General features: G+C 33.9%; 1 protein-coding gene across 8 annotated transcripts in view; it reads right to left on the bottom strand.

Annotated features, from left to right (window-relative positions):
• The window catches only part of VPS13B (vacuolar protein sorting 13 homolog B), a 426,148-nt gene that overhangs the window by 365,664 nt on the left and 40,417 nt on the right, over nucleotides 1–20,067 (bottom strand). For 6 of the 8 annotated variants that reach the window (XM_014879767.2, XM_088154920.1, XM_014879771.2 and 3 more), the window contains exons 4-9: nucleotides 15,693–15,816; nucleotides 11,405–11,572; nucleotides 10,076–10,257; nucleotides 7,007–7,181; nucleotides 2,992–3,257; nucleotides 282–377 (exon numbers count right to left, since the gene is read on the bottom strand). In XM_014879767.2, the coding sequence (XP_014735253.2) occupies nucleotides 282–377; nucleotides 2,992–3,257; nucleotides 7,007–7,181; nucleotides 10,076–10,257; nucleotides 11,405–11,572; nucleotides 15,693–15,816 (1,011 nt within the window). The remainder of the gene's footprint in view (nucleotides 1–281; nucleotides 378–2,991; nucleotides 3,258–7,006; nucleotides 7,182–10,075; nucleotides 10,258–11,404; nucleotides 11,573–15,692; nucleotides 15,817–20,067) is intronic. The other 2 variants (XM_014879772.2, XM_014879768.2) reach the window with 1 other exon arrangement.

Here is a 20,067-nt window from a genome sequence, read left to right as displayed (position 1 = left end):
AGAAGATGGACAAAAGATGAAGCAAAATATACTTAGTTTATATATTTAGAGTTTTAATAAATAGCAATCATACAGGGCACTTGAAAGGAAGGGATTACTATAATGTTTGGCCACTACAGCACAGAAGTTTACAGAGTTAATATCTATATGATTATTACAATAAACACATCCAATATGACAGAATGAAATATCAGCAATTACACAATTTTAAAGTATTTCACTGGCAACTATTTGGTACATTACTTAAAATGTATCAAAAAGCCCTGTCAATGTAAAATTACCTCAACTGTTGTTCCTTCTTGCTCCCAGCATATAACTTCTTTGGATTTTACTTTCTGAGGACTGTAATAGCTACTTTCAGCTTGCATTTCAGTGAGCTACAGAACAATAGGATAAACATCTTATAAAAGTCAATATTAGTATTAAACAACACTATGGTCATTAATACACAGAGCTGATAAAGACAAAGTAAACTATGGGCAAAAATACATTAACTGTCAGGAAACAGGTGCAATTAAACAGCTGTAGCACATTATCCATATCAGAATGTCTCATATTCAACTTCTGTTTGAAATCTGCTATAACAGAATGTTTAAAATCCACTATAGTATTTTCAGTTTGCTTATCTAAAGAGAAACTGTGTGAAAAGATGAAACAGATACACAGCTGCATTATTAATATCAAATGAGTTTATAAACTGCTGTAAAAATCCATTAACACTTTATTTATTCTTCCTAGAAAATAATTAAACATCGTTATAATATTACAGACATATTTTGATTACAACCATACACATTCTTGTTTTATGTCATGGCAATCAAGAGCAACATGCATTTATATTTCGTGCATAATTTTGATATAAAAATTCAAAATAGGAAAACATGCACAGGTTAAAAAGCACGCAACCCACAGCTAAGAAAAACAAGAAAAGAGCTACACTATATTGAATATATTACATTTGGTGTGAAAAAACACAAGTTAGTTTATGGCAAACAGCTTAAATACCTCAAATTCTAATTTTTACAAAAAAATATCTATACACTCCCTTTCTTTTCAAGACTGGATACACATGGATGTTGTTTCAATTTAAAATTTTGTAATCTGAATGTCCAAGAAAATTGGATGAAAAAAATCACTGATCACCCTTCACCTGTGTGCAATTATTGCAGAGGAAAAGCAATTAATTGATTAAAAGAACTCAGAAATTACAAGAATAGTTTTCACCATTATTAGAAAAGGGTACATTTAATTTGGCATGATTTTCAGCTGGAATGATATCAACTCTTCAAAATGTTAATGCAGAAACTTGACCTTATTTTTTAACCAAAATATGAACCACAAATTAATTCCATTCACTCTTTGCATGCAAGCAGAACAATGAATTCTGTTTTCCTCCTGTCACCATATTAGCATCATACATCACTTCACATGTAAAATTTCTAGAATGCAAAATGTTACATATTGAGTAGTTTTTAATCACTTCCTAATATAAAATGCGTGAACTTGCAAATGAAGCATTAGGAAAACTCTCTCTAGCAAAACACATGTTCAAAAAAGAAGGTCATATTATTTTTAATGAGTTTTCTTGCATGAGGAACAAGAGCACAAAATTACTACTGTATGACAGTGTAAAAGAAGATGCTGAGCCATGATAAATGAGAAATTTGAGCTTTGGTGGCTTGTTCATCTTTCAAGTGGTGTCCCAGGGATATAATTAATGGAGAGCAAAAAAATTGTATTATTTATTTTTAGCCTCTTATAATGAGGGCTGAAGAAGATTGACACAAAAGAACACGATTGAATGCTTGAATGCGGTTGGTATCCTCAGATTTTCAACCAAATTTTTCAGAAGGCTGAAGGCTTAAAACATCAACATCCCCACAGAACATGTACAGCTTCCAAAGTCACTTGTCTCAGCCTGACAGTTGCTGAGCAGCTAAATGCCCTTCTACACCACCAAACAAAAATAACAAAATGAAGCAAAAAGCTCCATGGAACATCCTCATGTACAGATATTGAGCCAAACAGGCAAGAAAGGGACAGGGTGCTCCTGATGGTACTGGGTATAATCAGGCACATAATTTTTGTATGAGAGTAACAAAAGTCTTGCAGTTCATCTGAAAGGCTCAAAGTCATAAAAATCACCCTAAATTACTCTGTGGCAAAGTTCTGACCTTGATTTAATACATGCTTAATTGTACAGCCAAGAACACTTTGTGTAGTTATGCAGATGGAATTGCTGGCAAACAGTTAGACATGTTAGAAGTATTCTGCTAATTCCATACCTTAATTTCTAATTCTGTCAGTAAATCTCAATATCTTAGAATTTTTATATTCCCTTCTGCAAGCTTACAAAATATTAGAGAGAAGGCCAGCAACGATTTTCAGCTTTGCTTAGAGCTAATACTTAAATATTTCTCTACATATACAGTTTATAGCTCAGTCTGTATGTACTATTTATCCTTTTTTCCTTCAATACAGTTTCAACCTATGGAAAATTAATTCAACAGCATCAATATACATTGTATATTTCATATACAATGGCCAAAAAAAAGTCTGTAAAAATTCCTCCAATCCTAGCTCTAATCTAAAGGGTTTTTTATAACGAAATATATATTTGTATAAACATTAGATGGATAGAATACTGCAATGAACTTTCACAGAAAGCCATTAGGCTTTTTTCCCCATCAAAAGTATTAATCTAAGTAAATTAAGTGGTTTCCTTTGAACATAAAGTTCACACTCAAATTTTAGCTCAAATAACAAAATCAACTCACGTTGCCATTATCAGTCCAGTATGATAGAAGATGAATTTTCAGCACTCACATTTCTTGTTACTCATTAATTTAATACTCCCCTCATAGTAACTACAGTATTTGTCTTGAATCAAACAAACATTTGTCTTCAATGAAACATATGAATGCTCAGAAAACCTTTATGCACTTCCTCAATAAGTCAAATGAATCCTTTACAACACAGAGAAATATTTACCTTAAAAGTCACTGTTGCCTTTGTACAGTAAAACCCAACTGAAACAATAGGATCCTTGAGGGACTGAGACTTCTGCTGTTCTGCTGTTCCAGCATCAGTTCCACCAGAATCATTCTCCTCATCATCATAACTCACAATAGCAGGAACAAAAGACCAAGCCCATGAAACCCATCCTTGTTGCTGGTCATCATCTTGATGCAAATAAGGATCTTGACTAATGTACTGTGTAGGATATTGCATTACTGAGCTTGTTTCATCTTCTGTCCCTTTTGAAACAAAAGCAGAGTTAAATTTCAGATAAACCATACTTACACATGCATTTATTAAACTCAAATTTATGGTATGTGATATTTATTCAGCTTGAATAGTATTCCACACAACATTCACTGATACTTGGTTTATAATCATAGAAAGTCAATACAAATTTTAAATTACTGAATATGAGTTTTTGAACACTTCTTCAATTCATCAACATTTTCCTCCAAAAAATATCAAGTGTCTTTGCCACAGCTTTAGTATCAAACATCTGCAGTGAGACCAGAATTTGCCATCTATACCACAAGCTTCCAAGACTGCTTCCAGGAAAGATCTTCTAAAGCTGTAAAATTAAACCTTACAAAATAATGATACTATGATCATCTTGTAGTTTCCAATTTTTAAATTAAAATAAAATTAAAAAGTACTTCAGTTGCAACAGTCTAATGCAAAATTTGTAAATATGGCAGAGATCCAAAACTTAAGGTTTCAGATATCCTTTTTTAAAACTAAGCTTTTCAAATATTCAAAAATACAAGTTCATCTATGCCCAAAAAGTTGGTATCCATCTGTTAGTCAAAAGTCAAAATATTGGTCGTCTGTGAAAATCATTAGAGATAACACACAGGGCAAAGCAAGAACTTCCCCAAAGACTCAAGTCTAAGACTCACAATCCAAACAGGTACGTAATGTACTACAGGTACAAAGAGCACAAATAGCTTTTATCTGGTTTCATCATCACTCTGATGGGACTCAGGAGGGCTATTAAATACTGCAGAATTACTATAAGTAGTACAGGATGCAGTACTTTTCCTGAAGGTGAACATTATGTTTAATGAATCATTTAACTGAGAACAGAAATAGGCATATTCCAATTCTATTTACCTATTTTGAAACTCAGAGATGTCATTCTTACAAGTTTTAGACTTCTTACTCTTTAGTCTAATTGCAATTAGTTTTAGCCTTTTACTCTATTTATACTTGCATAACAGAAGAAAGAGGAATAAAAAAACACTCATGAGAATTCTCTGCACATGCTTAAGAGGCAAGGGCACCTCTTCCCACAAAGGCAGCACAAGCTTCCTTTCTGCTCTCTTCACACAGGTCTCAAGGATCAGATTTAAATCCAGAAGCAAATCTTGAAACACAGCAAATACAGAAAAGGTGCCCATAAAATCTTGGAAAAAGCCAAGAGGAGGAACTGTCAGCTACAGAAGGGAAAAAACTGATACAGAGCATGACTCAAGTAATTTAGCAAGCACAAAAGAAATGTTGGAAGGTCTGGCAAAAACTGAAAATAGGTGGAGCTGCAGAATCTGGATCATACATTAAAGTCTACATGCTCATAAAATTCAGCCATCATTTAGCATATCCCTTTTTGAAGTATACAGAGACAACAGTAAAATATGCCAAATAATAGTTTGGATTATCATATTTTTTAATATTTTTGACAACATTAAAATACACACCATTTTACCCTAGCTCCTCCATCTATATACTGTGAGACAGAAAATTGACAGAGGAAGATGCATCTATTTTCTATCACTAAATTAAAACTACTACAGCCACTATATAATCTCCAAACTTCAGAAGAAATGCGTATCAGCCTGATAAACAACACACAACATCCTCTAAACACTACAAACTTAAGCACAATGTAAATTCATTGATAACAAGGAATAAATGAAGGGAGTACATACTCAGGAAACACCAAGTCTCTTTGCCTTGAACTCATACACTAACCATATCATTGCCTGGAAACATGTAAGATAGTGAAACACTGACAAAACCCCTGTTTTTACATACATGAGTTTGTTAAAGGACAAAACCTGCATCAGGTTTCTAAAGCCATTTTTGTCTAGTCATTCATAGTGAGTTCACAGGGGAACAGTCTTATTCCATAATGCATGGCAGCAATTCAGTTAAGAAATACATTTTATATATACTACAAGATTGCAGTGTGAGTGCATCTCACTGCTTGTATGTTCAAATCAAGTTTGACTTTCAGAAATTCACTTTCTTTTAAAGGGTTTGAGATATTTATCTGTAATAGGAGTCTGGAAACTGGCATCTCTCAACATAAATCTGGAATTAACTCAGTAGAAAATTACTCTCTTGGTATTTATTTATTTATTTCTCTGTCTGTGCTCGTTCTCAGCCAGGTATGGGTGATCCAGCCTAGCCTGTGGCTACGGGAGGAAGAAGGAAGGAATGCATCCCAGCTGGCAATAGCATGAATTTCATCTCATTGAATCAGCCATGAAACTGTATGAGTGAAATTTAGCATATAATTCAAGGACAGAGATGTAGATGCTCATTCTTGTGTCACTAAATAACACAGACATTAAAATCAATTTTCTTATTCACAATTTGTCTGCTATAAACCAAAGAAGCTACTACAAACCCACAACTAAGACACTGGAAAAAAGCATAAATGGCTCAACCATTTTAGCCTGTGTGTGGCAAAATATCTTGCAGTAAAGATATAAATGGGATTCTAAAACTGCCTCTACATCTCTGCCTTGGCCATCCAACAACTGCCATCTGTCTTGTGCTCTGAAGGAGATAGTTCCATCAAATACATATGGTTACATAATTAAGTACAATGATAATGTTAGAACACAGCATAGTTATGTAGGAAACTTACAGATTCCTTTTGCAATCCTAGTCTAATTGAGGACCCTTCTGAAAAATCCTGTGTATAACACTTTGAAGTTACATTATATTATTGCTTTTTTAGATGGTTGTTTTATGAAAAGCTAGGAAGTCGTATTCACAGTTGTTCAAAAGAATGCAAATGGGACGAACCAACAGCAAATGCAATTCAACCTTCCTGAAAACATAAATTAAAAATAGGGACGACAAGATGGACTGCCAAAAATTTTACACATATATGGATGTAAGAATCTCAAATTTAATTCTCGATGCAAAAGAGACTCTTCCCATTCCCCCAGATCCAAATCCAATCTTGGAAAGATAACAAAAACTTCTGTCTTGAAGAGAATAAAATTAAAATACAAATCTCTTCAATGAATTCACAGAATCATGGAATATGCTTAGTTGGAAGGGATCCACAAGGATCATTGAGTCCAACTCCAGGCCCTGCATAGAATCAACCAAGAGTTACCCCACATGCCTGGGCAATCACACAAATGTAAAGAAAATTCACCCCTCATCAGTGGAATGCTCCTGAAAAGATCTTGTTGAAGCAAGTTAACACAAAAGATCATACAGAAGGAGGAATACATATTTTATGAAAATAAAAAACAGCTGAAACCAGACAAGGTAAAAGCACAGAACTATGGGAAACAGTGCAAAGTAATACTTTCTTGCTTAGAACAAGTTCTGATAAATCTATTCTCAATTACCATTTTCAAAGAAATTAAGAAGCACACTTTGGCTTTTCTCTTATTTATTTCAAATGTAGCTGCTGCCATTTTCAAATTTGCTTATGGAAAGATGCCTTGTTGCATGATATATCCAGATAAATCCAAAGTACCTTACGGTGTCACACCTCCCAAAATGGTCTTCTTAGATAATATTTAACCACAGTTTAGTTAAAACCATCAGAATTCCTTACAGAACATAACATTAAACATTTTAAAGCACTGCATCTTTACTCAGCACAATGAACTGCCTCTAGCAAACTGCAGACTGACAAGATACTTGGCAAAAACTAGACCTGGATATTTACATTTGCAAAAAGCAAAGAAATTAATGTTTTTAACATTTCTTCTTAAAAATTAAAAGCTGTACTTACCTGTGATATTCCCCAACATATCTTTAGTGTGGCAAATCAAATCTTCACCTTCCCCATCTTTGAAGCTACCTATTTCTCCATAATACAGAGCAATCCCAAGCTGCATTATACGTATAAACATAGGAAGCTGCTGATCAGAGATTGAAAGTTTCAAACTTTCAACTAATGTGTGAATCTACAACGTGAAAAGAGAATAAAAACAAATAATAACAAAGCTCTGTCATCAGTAAAGCCCACTTTTAAATCACACAATTCTATATTCTCTTGGTATGGGCATTTTATTTCCAAAAACGATGTTTGCAATATAACAGAAAGCAAAGGGATGCAAACAATGACTACCAAAAACATCCACTTGGGTTGTCACACAAGAGATCTTCAGTTGAAAAGTTAAGTGTAACACATTTTACACATACAGAAACATTTATGTGTTTGTTTTTTGAAGTTATTGCTGAAGAACTTTCTCAAATATAAGTGATGTAAGAGCATCTAATTAAATTTTTATTTTCATTATAGTTTCTTCAAAATCTCTGCATGCTCTAGATAACCTAGATATTTAGATAGTAAATCTAGATAAACTCCAGATATATTGGTTTTAAAATACAAGATCCTTCATTTTGATTCTTTCCCACTCCAAACATTGTTCCAAGTGGCCAAGTAATGAGGGGAAGAATTAATGCCAAGTGAAGTGCAGAAAACTGACTCCTCTGAATATTCCATTTCAAACATGCAGTTGAGGCACTTTTCCTTAAATGAAAGAAAGATATCAAAGACTAAAATTGTTGGGATGAAAACTTAGCCTTCTTTAAAAATTTTAGCTGTAAAATAGGCAAATACTTCTAAATATTTTGAGTATGTGACCATTCTATAAAGGCAAAGCCATATAAGGTAAGAAAGCTACCTTTCATTAAGTAAGAGCTGCATAAAATTATTGTACCAAAACTACTGTCTAACATTAGATATATTTTCAACTCCATGTCCAGTTTCTAAATATTACAGGTGAAAATAATGGAAATTAAAAGTAGTTGCATATCAGTGTTGGTCTTAATGTAATTCAATTCAAGACCCATAAAAAGCTACTTTGTAAACAGTATAGCACATCCATGGGTAAATAATATTATAGTGGTAAAATCAGTATTTGTATAAATGTATGCTAATACTTTCATATGTGTAAATTAATAAAGTCCTAGCCTGAGTTATAGAGAATGAGTAATAACATTATATCAGCTGTTTACACAGACAATATGAAATATGTCAGGTGTCAGAATTATGCTTTTTTTTTATATCTCTGAAAGAAAAAAGCATGTAAATCCAAAGATACATTTCGGAAATTAAAAATTAATCCTTGCACACTAATTTTCCAAGGCCATTTATTTTCAAATTGTTAGTAGCAAACCTCTTCTGTGCAGAAGAACAACAGGATGGATAAGGAGTAAATAATCTCTTAAGATGTGGAAGGGGAGAAAAAAAAAAAAAGATTACTTTGCCAGAAGCATTTTCAAAGGCACACAAAGAGCATATGTCCTAGTGGAGCAACCAGGAACACTAGGTAGCATTGTAGACAATGAAGATAATTTTACAGTAAATTCACTGAAATTATGCTACACTCCAGGACTTCTGGGATTATACTATCCTCCCATCATGATCCTGTTCTTACACTGGCAGTGGAACTCAGGTGCCCCTCAGAGAACTGACTCAACTCCCTAAGACTGGAGGAGAACTATTGTCTTCTTGAGTTACCTTCCAATATAGTGTCAACACAGTGAGTGGATTTAGATGATTGACAGGTCAGACAAATGTCAGTGTTGCTACAAACAGGTGGAGGCAGGACTCACATCCCCAGTCCACATCAGCTCACCTGCCTCGCGGCTGCCTCATTCCATAACGAATTTTACAAGAACAGCAACAAAAAGCTTACAATCTATTCATTTTATGTGTGTTTTGTCACCTCCACCCACGTATATTATTTTCATGCTAGAACTAAAAGTAGGAGTTTAGCGTTCCCAGTTCAAAAACACATCCAAGCACTTAAGAACCGTTCTCCTTTGAGAAGTTTTAACCCCATTAAAACTCGCTAAGATTAGTTTAGCCAAAACTTAGCAATGGACACAGTTATCAAAACTATGAAGGTTATTAAAGTATTCTAGCCCTTTCAAAGAAACCAAAAGGGCACATGTCTTGGAAACTTTCTTTCAAGACTTAAAAATCAGCAAGTTAATGACACATAGTATTAAAGTTCATATTAGCAAGAACTTCAGAGATTTGGAGAGAAAGATAGAGTACTTCTGGCTTTTGTTTTGAGCTGGAAAATCTGTCAGTAACCAACCCTTCAAAGTGCTGAAGCTACAGTAATATAATTTGCAGCAGAGGCTTTTAAAAAGTTTTTGGCATCTGAAAATTAGATTTAATTCCATTAATGAAGTTGTTCTATTTACTGATAACAGTTCTTTTTGCTTCAACCCTATGAAAAAACAGTTATTTCCAATCATCAGCTAAATATTTTAGGCAGTCTAAAAAACTGCATCCTGATGACCCACAGAGCACAATAATAAATAATAAATAATATTAATAAATAAATAATAAATGAATAATAATAATATTGCACTCCTACTCACTAGGAGCTGAGTTTGGCTTGCTAATCCATCTCACGTGGCTCACTGCAGAGTGTTAATACACTGATATTTCTTGTTATTCATGACAGTTGGAGCTACATTTGAAACAATAACTTAAGTCCAAAAAAACATCCTTTCCATCTTATTGCAGACACCCTAAAGTACACTACTGGGTCTTTTTTTAATAGATTATTTGCAGAGTTTCTTTCCTCTCCTTTAATTATGGGGTTTTTTTAAACCCCAGGAAAAAATGAAAATATTAGAGAGCATAACTTGCTTACTTACATGCTGTTTCTGTACATAAACTAACTGCATCATATGAACAAAATACAATTTAAAAATTCCTTTAGCAGAACACAACAAGTACAAGATTTTATTTTCTTTAAAATTTTAAAGGATATTTTAAAAAGCCTCAAAACTTCAAAAGTGAGCAGCAAAAATAATTATTTTGGATACCTACTTTAATAACTGATGGCATTTTGGAGTTGAGGTTATCATATGTGAAATGCAGACGAGTCCTGAAGGAACATTTGTACAGCAGAGGTTCCTGGTAAAATTCAATTTTACCACTAGCATTTCTCTTATCAAGACATACTGTGCAGTCAGAAAAGTTGATCATCTTCCTCAGTACAAGATCAGTGGCTTTTAAAAGAAGTGCATAGATTAAAAAAAATATATTGCGTACAAAAAGTAAGTTGTGCATACAGGTTCTTAACTAGAAGAAAGCAATACAATAGAGATTTTTAGCCACTATTTAAATCAGCAGCAAAGTACTTGATTATGTGACTAAAGAGAATAATTTCCTGTGTCAGTCTTTTTCTGCTGAATGCCTAAGAAGTGAGGAAAAATTAGTTACACCCAATTAAAATTTTCACTCTGTCTGCTGTACCTTAGCTCTTTTTATACAAGAGTATTGTATCATGTGGAAGCATACAATAACTATCGTTCTCATGGAAATAATTTTGCATATTATCCCCCAAAGTTCTCTTTCGAACCTTCCAAAAGAAGCAAGAGCTACTATAGTGATCTTAATATGAAATATATTTTGTGATTTTGTCAAATTAGTTTGCAATTATTTCAGCCAGAACAAAAAACAGGTTCAGGAAAACATTAAATGAATTCATCACTCTACCTGAAATCCTCTGTGTGATTTTAGCACAGTTACTGTGGCCCAGTTACACCTCTAGTCAATGTCAGTAAGAACACCTAAACTTAAAGGTGAACACTGGCAATTCAAGGACTGAAACATTCAAATACTGAGGACCAAGACAAAGAGTCAGAAGTTGGGGGCCTTTTTTCCCTGAAAATATGAAGTGAAATAAATGAATCATGTCTTGCAAGTGGTATGCTGTGCTCACTACTGTGAGCACATTTTACTGCCTCTCTTGCCAGCCTGTTCAGAGTTTTAAGATCATCACAAGCAAGTGCAATGGAATGCCTTAATGTGCTACTGCTCACTCACAAAACTTGCCTAAGCACTCACTGCCAGCAGCAAGCACTAATTCAAATGCTATCACAGGATGGCAAGTGTGAGCAGAGGAAAACTCATCTTGTATGATTATCTGTGATCATACAAGGATGTAGCAGCAATCAATCTATATTATTACAGGTGGCTCATCAGAATTATGGTAAGGACAAGAGAAAATCAAAAATTAATTTTGGAAATCAAAATAGGCAGAAACTGTCATACTTCTGATAAAAAGAACCATTTTTATGAGACTTACAAATTTCTGTATGAATTTAAGAGTGCTTCCACAGTAATATGTAAAACCAAAAAATAACTACTCACCAGAGATGTCCATAAATGCTCGATCCCAAAACTCATCCACTGTATAGCATTCTGCAGAAGTGATATTGACTGAGAGAACAATATCATCCTCCACATACTTTAATATGAGATTGTTGATCACAATGTTGACATTGTTTACAACACGCCTAATCAAACTCTGAACATAACCTATAAAATAAAACAAATTCTTGGGAATTATAAGGAATACATGATAAATTCATTTATGCAGTAAAAAAAAAAATCATTATTTCAATATATTATTTTCAACTTGCACTCTCTTCTAAAAAGAGAGTGCAAAAATTTAAACAAACTATGTATCACTGTACTTTCTTTACCCAAAAAATAACAACGTAAAACTCTTTAACATTCTATGTAGTTAAGTCAATCAGCATCCTAGAAATCCAACATACCATAAATAAAGTTGTTGAAAACTATTAATACAATAGAGCATATGAAACTAATTAACTTTCAAACTAATTAAGAAAACAGAACATTATGTGTTACTGTAGACAAAGAGCTTTAACAATTAGTTTTTTACTTGAGAGATATTTAGAAATAGGTTTGGAAAAGTGAATGCCAGCTGCTAGGTTACTTTTCAAGTGTGCATATATTATGCCTAGGTGCTCGCTCCAATTTTTAATAAGTTAACTAAGCATTAACACACCTGGTAGTTTCTCATTCTAAAACCTAATATATCCACATCTTGTTCACTAAGACCCCTGTGAGGTGTATCAAAACCAATTTCTGTCAACAACCCAAACAGTAAGCACCTGCACTGAAGCCTGTTGAGAACAAATCCATTTACAGCTTTTTGGATGTAATATTATCGGAAAAATCATCTCATCTGGGAATTCTCAGCATGTGACAATCATTCATATTTTTAACAGTATCATAAAGAAATTAAATACTACCCATATTCATGTCTTTCATGTACACTGAACCAAACTATGCACCCAACTCACTTGTTTTAAGCAAGCCTTAAAATTTCTCTGTTTCCAAATTTATGACATTATACACATCTAAAAATACATTCAATAGACAGTACCAAGTTATGCTGAAAAAACCAAGCTAATGATACAGGCTTAAATCCACAGGCTTCAAGAGCAGTTTTCTGAAACTTGCATTAAATAAAACTCCTTTATATCAACAATTTCAATTCAACTTAAAAATTAAAATGAACATCAAAACCCTGTCAGATAACTAGGAAAATACTTAAGTTGCTACTTATATCCTACTCTGCTCTTTCTAGGTATTCATCTTTTTCTCAGTCACATGTAACGTTTCACTTTAGTGTACATGGGAAGTCTTACCATTGCCTTAAGTGATTTTCTTGAGTTCCACAATTAAAAATTTACCCAGCTGACATATGACATTTTTCCTTTTTTCACAATTCAAAGTCCTCAATGACCAGAAAGAAAAAATCCAGAAATACAGTCAAATTCAATGTTTTCAGATTTCTAACATAATCTGGATTGGCTTTTTTTTGCATACCAACCTAAAACTACTGAAAAATATGTGGAATAACTTGTTTCTAAGGATTTTCTCTCTGACTCCTTCAGATGGTTACATTTTTGGTTTATATGACCTCAGAAAACCAGATGGATTATTTCAATAATTAAGGGGAATAAGAGACCCATATTCATCACTAGAGTGATGTAAACCAACCTGTACATAAATAGAAGGCAGCACAACGCATTTAGCTCCTTTTCCTAATTTCAGCATAGAAATATTTTTGCAGACTATTTAACTAGCAACTCTAAAATTATAACCAGTTATTTAATTATGATTTTAAAGCAAGCTACTAATTTCATTGAAGAAAGTGAAGCTGTCTCTCCACAGGTCCAAAGTTTATTCAGTGTTTTGCTTTCAAGGGTCTTTCAAAGTCAGTCAAATATACATTTTCCTGCTGTCAATGACAAAAACATTACCTCATAGAAGAAAAAGAAAGGCAAGTTGTACTGACAGTTTCCACAGATATTCAGGAAAAGAGCAACATCATTTTCATCTGTATGTCTTTTTGGCTGAGGGCATAAAGAGAGGAAGCAGAGTCCTATCTTCCAAATAAACCAGGGGTCATGGATTTTCTAAAAACTCTGAAGATATTTCCAAGCTAGTGGTACAGTATATTGTTGGAAGTATCATACAAAAACAACTTCCTGATTAAGTTTAGCTTCAAATATACTAGAAGCAGATGTTTACATGTGAGAAACAGTTTTTTTAAGAAATTGTAATTCCTACTATTCAAAACAAAATAATAAAAACATCAGCAAGTTCATGTATAATAAAGGGTTTGTTGTTTTTTCGTGTTTGGGGTTTTTTTTTAAAGAGTTTTGCTTTAAATGCCAGAGGGAAAAAGCAGGTAAAGGTTACTTATACTCCTGTGATTTCTAAGGATAACACTATGAAAATCTTTGCCACTGAAATATAGATTTTCTATGGTAAGTGAATAAAACTACCACATAAGCTGTAGGGCTAAATTCTTTCCTGAGGTGCAACACAAATTCCACAAGTATGTTTTTTTTCAAATTGTCCAGAACCCAGGAGGCTGCACTGTGCCTTAAGTGCTACAAATGCAATTGCAAATCCAACACTACAAAAATTTTGAACCTCTATAGTCATAGAATCAATATCATCAGACTAGACACATCTAAAGAAGTTTAGCAGGAGTCTTTTGTTGCCAAAGCTACATTTTTATCTAAACTTTGTCTATAGAGACTAATTTCCAAAGGCACTAAAACAAAAGGACAGATAAAACTTTAAAAAAAAATACAGCACAAATATGATACACACATCCTCCAAAGACTTAAAAAAAAAAAACCAAAACAACCTACTAAGCAGAGGATTCTACATTTTACTAAAATTCAGTATGTGCAAATTATATCTTAGGGCATTTTACCACATAGGACTGCTATACTAAACCGTGCTATTTGTCCACTCAAAACCAAAACCAAAGCCACTTTTATTTAAAACTTCATAATTTACAACAATTAATGTAAGTATATTGATCCAATTTCACCACCAGTACGTAACTTACAAAAATCCTGGAAATGGCACAGAAGGAAATATACTGATACAATTTTTGGGTAGCCTTTGACTTTTGTTGTTGGCAGACATGACCCAAAGAACTGAATTCCACAGCGCTGCCACAGCTGAGGCGCTGTCCATGGTAGGAAATGGTTTCCCACAATTCCAAGTCCTTGGAGTTTATTGGATAGCTAAGCTCTAAGAGACACTCCAGCCCTGGCTCCTCAAGTAACCATTTCAAAGCAAGATGATACCCTGTAGCACATCATATTACACACCCTAAATGACCATGTTGTCCTTAGATTCAAGTCAAGTATAAAGTTTCTGTTAAGGAAACAGCAGGAAAGCCTCACACAAAACTACATTTTTTAAATTTATCTAAAATCACATGACCCAAGAAGGCAAACTGCAATTCATTCCAGTACTCTCCAATTTTACTTTTGTGCATGAAACATCTCATATACAAACTAAGAGGCAATCGTAATCAGAGAGATCGTTCCTTACGCATCATAAAATATCTCTAAGTTCAGCAACCAAATTCCACATTCACATTCAAATTCTATACCAGGAAAAAAAATTGGTGAAAATCTCCATCAATAGATACAGGTAGTAGGTGCAGAATCGCAATTAAAAACATTAACAAAACATCAGAGAGTTTGGGTTTTTCAGTCTGAGAAAGAGAAGTCTCCAGAAAAACCTTATAGCAGCCTTCCAGTACCTAAAGAGAGTCTACAGAAAGCTGGGGAGGGACTTTTCACAAGGGCATGTACAGATAGGACAAGGGATAATAGTTTTAAGCTATTAAGAAAGAGGGCAGGTTTAGATTTGTACTAGAAAGAAATTCCTTGCTTTGAGGCACTGGAACAGATTGCCCAGAGAAGTTTTGTTCAAGGCCAGGCTGGATGGGGCTTTGAGCAACCAAGTTAAGTGGAAGGTGTCCCTTCCCATAGCTGGGGGCTGGAACTAGAAGATTTTAAGGTCTCTTCCAATTCAAGTCATTCTATGATTCTATGATGCTACCTTGAACTATAAATTAGTTATGTGAATTTAAGAATTTGATTAAACTGAAAAAAAGGTTATCAGCATTAAACTACATTTTATTGTGATTTAGTTCTGTTTTCTAACATACAAGTATTTCACTAACCTTTGTGATTCATAGGTAGACAAAAAAATAATAATCTAACAAACACTGTGGCCATCTGAATAAACTTCTGTATTTGAGTTAGAGAAAAATACCTAACCAGTTTCTGAAATTATGGATTACCTGGAGGCAAATCAGGGTCAGGAGAAGCCGACTGCTGAACTCGTCGTGATTTTACTGCTGATTTCATGCTTTCTGTGGTACTGCGGTTTGTTGAACTGGAACCACAACTTTCGTGGTCTTCCTGCTAGAGGAAAAGAAAGCAATGAAGTCAAGCAAACAGAAAAAAAATAAATCTGGGGAGAACTCGGTAAAGGTTCTGTAATTTCTGTTACTATTTTTCCACCAATTCAATCCTGTACTACAGAAGTTGACACAAAACTAGTTGGACAACATAAAATTAATACTTTCACTAACTTTAGCTTAAAAAAGAAACCTGTAATTTAAATATTTATTTCAACCGAACATATTTCTTTTAGCTCCATTTCTGCTAAAACATTCCTTCAGAGACAGAGCCCTGCAGATTACCAAAACAAGTTTGAGAAACTACCTAACTGTATGAGCTTATATGCCTACTCATGAAACCACCTCAGATGGTTCCAAGATGTCAGACTCACATCCTTCCTAACACTGCTAATTGAAGCTGATTCATAAAGCAAAATATTTTTGCAGACTTCTATAACAGTAATACATGACCCCAGAAAAGATAAATGAACTCATGGCACCTGCTCCTCTTGAGCTTCTATATAGTTCATTCAACATAAGGAACTCTGAAGCAGGAACATGGCTCATAATTCCAGAATGTGATATAAGCCTTTCAAGTTGAGATACGCAGACACAAGAAAACCTTAATTAGCTGAATCTAGGATTTTAAATACACCAATAGTATCCTCATTACATTCCAGAATGACAGTTTAACTACAAGGCTCAAGTGCAAGCAAGCCAAGAGAAGTCATGCAAATATTCTTGTAAATGTATTAAAAGAACAGGTTAAAGAGAATGCAAACACAGCTTTTGACCTAAGCCAAATTACTTTGATAGACATAGCCACTTAGAGAAAAAGTGAAAAATGTTTTCTGGGTCATGCCATTGATGGTATCACACAATTTGTTCACAAAAAGAAGCTTTGGGGAACAAACGTCATGTAACAGTATGAATTATAATTCTTAAGTCCTCTTAACACCAAAAGCAAGCAGCTTAACTGTGCTAGGTTTTTGTACAGGACAGATCATGTGTTTCCCCACGTGCTGCCTGGTATTTCTAATAATCTCAGAGAAATTACAAAGGGGAATCTTCACATTACTTGCTTTTTTATGTGGATTTTTTCCATTAAAAAAAAAATTAATACATACATACATTTCCCTTCAAATGCACGTCTACAACTTCAAAAAGAACTGAAGAAATTTTTTTCCTTCCACTTTGTACTTAGAACAACAAAACAGGGAAATTCTATGATAAAATGAAAATACCATTTCACTAAGAATAAAAAAAGAAGAGCAATGTAATCTTAGCCAGAGAAAAATAACATTAAGAGAGAAGCTTTAACTCATTTGGGACAATCGCATAAGACAGACATATTCATATATTACAAGACTAGATAATAGCTTCTAAGTTATCACAAAGGATTTGAGATTTTCCAGTTACTAATATAGTATTGAAAAGCAAGCTGTTAGATGTTTTTTAATTTATGGTTATTTAGCCATTTCAGTCATACAGGAAAGTCTCATTCCAGTGCATAAAAACCCCATTATGGGTGCTGAGAATCAGCTCTGTTTAGAGGGCATTTGTTTTCTCATCTCTGACAAATTTCTGACACTTTAATCGAGGAATGCAAGTCTCCTGAAGACTCACTCTAGACTTCGAACTATGGAGCAATTTCACTAGAAAACCACCTCTCTCTGTTTGGCCCACCTGACAGAGAAGCAAGAGCTTCAAGCTTTCATTAAGCCCAGCATGATGGAAGCCTCTTCACCAATATATATTTTGTAATCAGCAGAGCTCAGCTCTCCTTCCTCTCCAGTTTACTGAGAAAACCTAGATCATACACTCTTAATATAAAATTTTTGAAATAACTTTTAGCTATGCTTTTTCTTGGAAACTAGTTCACATGTAGCAGAGAAATATTTTTTCAGGTAAGTCACTACACAACTATTTATGTTTTGAACTTGCAGAAAAGCCCAAGCTCAATTACCACACTTCCTTCTTTCCCAAACTCACTCATGGATTGCACAGAATGCTGTGCTGCAACTATTTAATGACTTGGTCTGATAGGATCACATTACACTTGACTTTTAATATTATGTCAGCTACAAAATAAAGAGAAGTGGGGAGAAGGGAATGGGCAAGTTCTTTTTCTGAAGTGTTAACTCCATCAAGCCTGATTACATTCAAGTCTAACTTTTCTATCTATATATTGCTACAATTACAATTACGGTCAATACATGTTCTCAAAACTTCACAAAATCTATGCAATATATTTAAGTATTACGAGCAAAGATTAAGTAAGAGTGGTTTAAGCTTTTACCACTTTCAGAGAGCTAGGAATAAACACTAGCACTTTGGCTTTTGAGGGGCATTGGGTTTTTGAAGGAAAGGGGAGAAGAATCCTTAATTTTGAAACAAAGTCTCAAATCTCAACCTATTAACACATTATATACAACAAGCTTTTTATACTTCCCTGAGCTACAAGTCTGTTGTGATGGAAAATGGTTGTAAATAACTTACAGCAAGTGGGACCTAAACACAAGCAAAAATGTACATGTTCCAAAATGGTGCCAAAACACAATACAAATTTATCTCAGAAATATGCCTGTGTGACTTAATCTATATCAAGTAACAGAGTACTCCTACACTTAAAAGAATTCAACCTGACTGACAGTTGAAAAAAGGGTGAGGTTTGTTTTTATTTAATCTGGGATAACATCCATTCATTTCCTTACAATACACAATTATCAAAAATATTTTTGGGAGCTGCAGGGGTTGGGTTCAAGTTTTTTGAGCATGAACATACACACCATTTTTCACAACAGTTACTGATATTCTATAAACCAAATGTATTCTTTAATTACTAGGAGATGATAAGAGTGGCCATGAACTTAAAAAAAAACTACACTCCTAAGTACACATATATCCAGAAGGTTTCTGTATCTGCACACTTCTGCTCAATGTTAACTTTAAGAGCACACTATTAATTTCTCAAACATGTGGTTGTCTCATAAGCCCAGAAGTAAAACATGTTCATTAAAGAGATGGGGAAAGTTCCAAGGAAACTGCCAAAACTAGCATAATTATGAAACTATTTAAAACTGGAACCAAGTAGAGTCACACGCTGTGTCTAGATCACAGTGATGTCATCAGAAACACCCAGCCAAAAAGGACTAAAATTACTGTGCTCCCATAAATCCACCTCACACCAGATGACAAACATTTAAAAGTTGAAGTCAAAATCGTAATGGTGGTGGGAAGGGAGTTACACTCTACAAGTGCTAATGACTAGTTATGGTATGAGATTTGATAAATGTCCATTCATTTTATCATTAACGATAGTGATTCCAAATATTAATGATAGTGATAGCCAAACAATAGCAGTGGAAAACTAAAAATACTCCTGATATATCTAGAGGTGATTTTTAAATAATATAACTCATTTACAAAAGTACCTATTCCCATTGTCTTGTATCATAAGTAAAGCCTAGAAAACTTAAATCTGCATAACAGGTCCTGTTCTGGGGTGTTGTTCTGCAAATACTGTTTTGCACACCCAGGCTCCTCTTTCATTTTTGACACATATGTCAGCTCCAATAGCCAGCTGAAATGTTTTTATGAAGCACTATGGTTAGTCCTAGAACTATGCAAGTCATAAGTAACATGCTAGACACCTAGGCTAGTAAAATTATATTCATCAGTCAATTTTCTAGTGCAATTTAAAACCATTATTGCAAGGTTTAGAGCAAATTACAACTGACAATAACTGAACATGTAACAGATGAGGTTTATTTTGATGTTTCCTAATTAGTGGAGTTTATAGTCTTTGTTCACTATTCTTGCCTTTGTTTACTATGCTTTCCAAATTTAAAATAGTTTTCTTCTTAAAAAATACAGTCTCTTTCTTTAAAACATACAAATCCTATTCGAGGCGCAAGATCTCCAAAATGCCTCATAAGCACACTTTATGGGAAAATAATGTTCTCTTGGAGATCACTTGTTTTTTTATGCAAATACTGTCCCTCTGCTTCCATAAAACCAAGTCAGACAATGAAAATTGGGTTCTATAGAAACAAAAAAAAACCAAGAAACTGTTTAAAACCAGTGAATATTATGAATTAAAATTTTAAAATCCAAACTGATTCCTACCGCTACACAATTGCTAGTATGCATTACACATAAACAGATTCATATTACACTTCTATCCTCACAACACTTCTGCTGGCTAAAACAGGTTAAGCACTGCTTAGAAATAAGTACAGAAAATTAATTTTATTATTCTTTATCGAACAGC

This window comes from Sturnus vulgaris, chromosome 1 (assembly GCF_052056855.1).
Source record: "Sturnus vulgaris isolate bStuVul1 chromosome 1, bStuVul1.hap1, whole genome shotgun sequence".
Taxonomy (NCBI): domain Eukaryota; kingdom Metazoa; phylum Chordata; class Aves; order Passeriformes; family Sturnidae; genus Sturnus; species Sturnus vulgaris.
The sequence above is the reverse complement of the archived record's forward strand: the minus strand, read 5'-3'. Positions and strand labels throughout refer to the sequence as shown.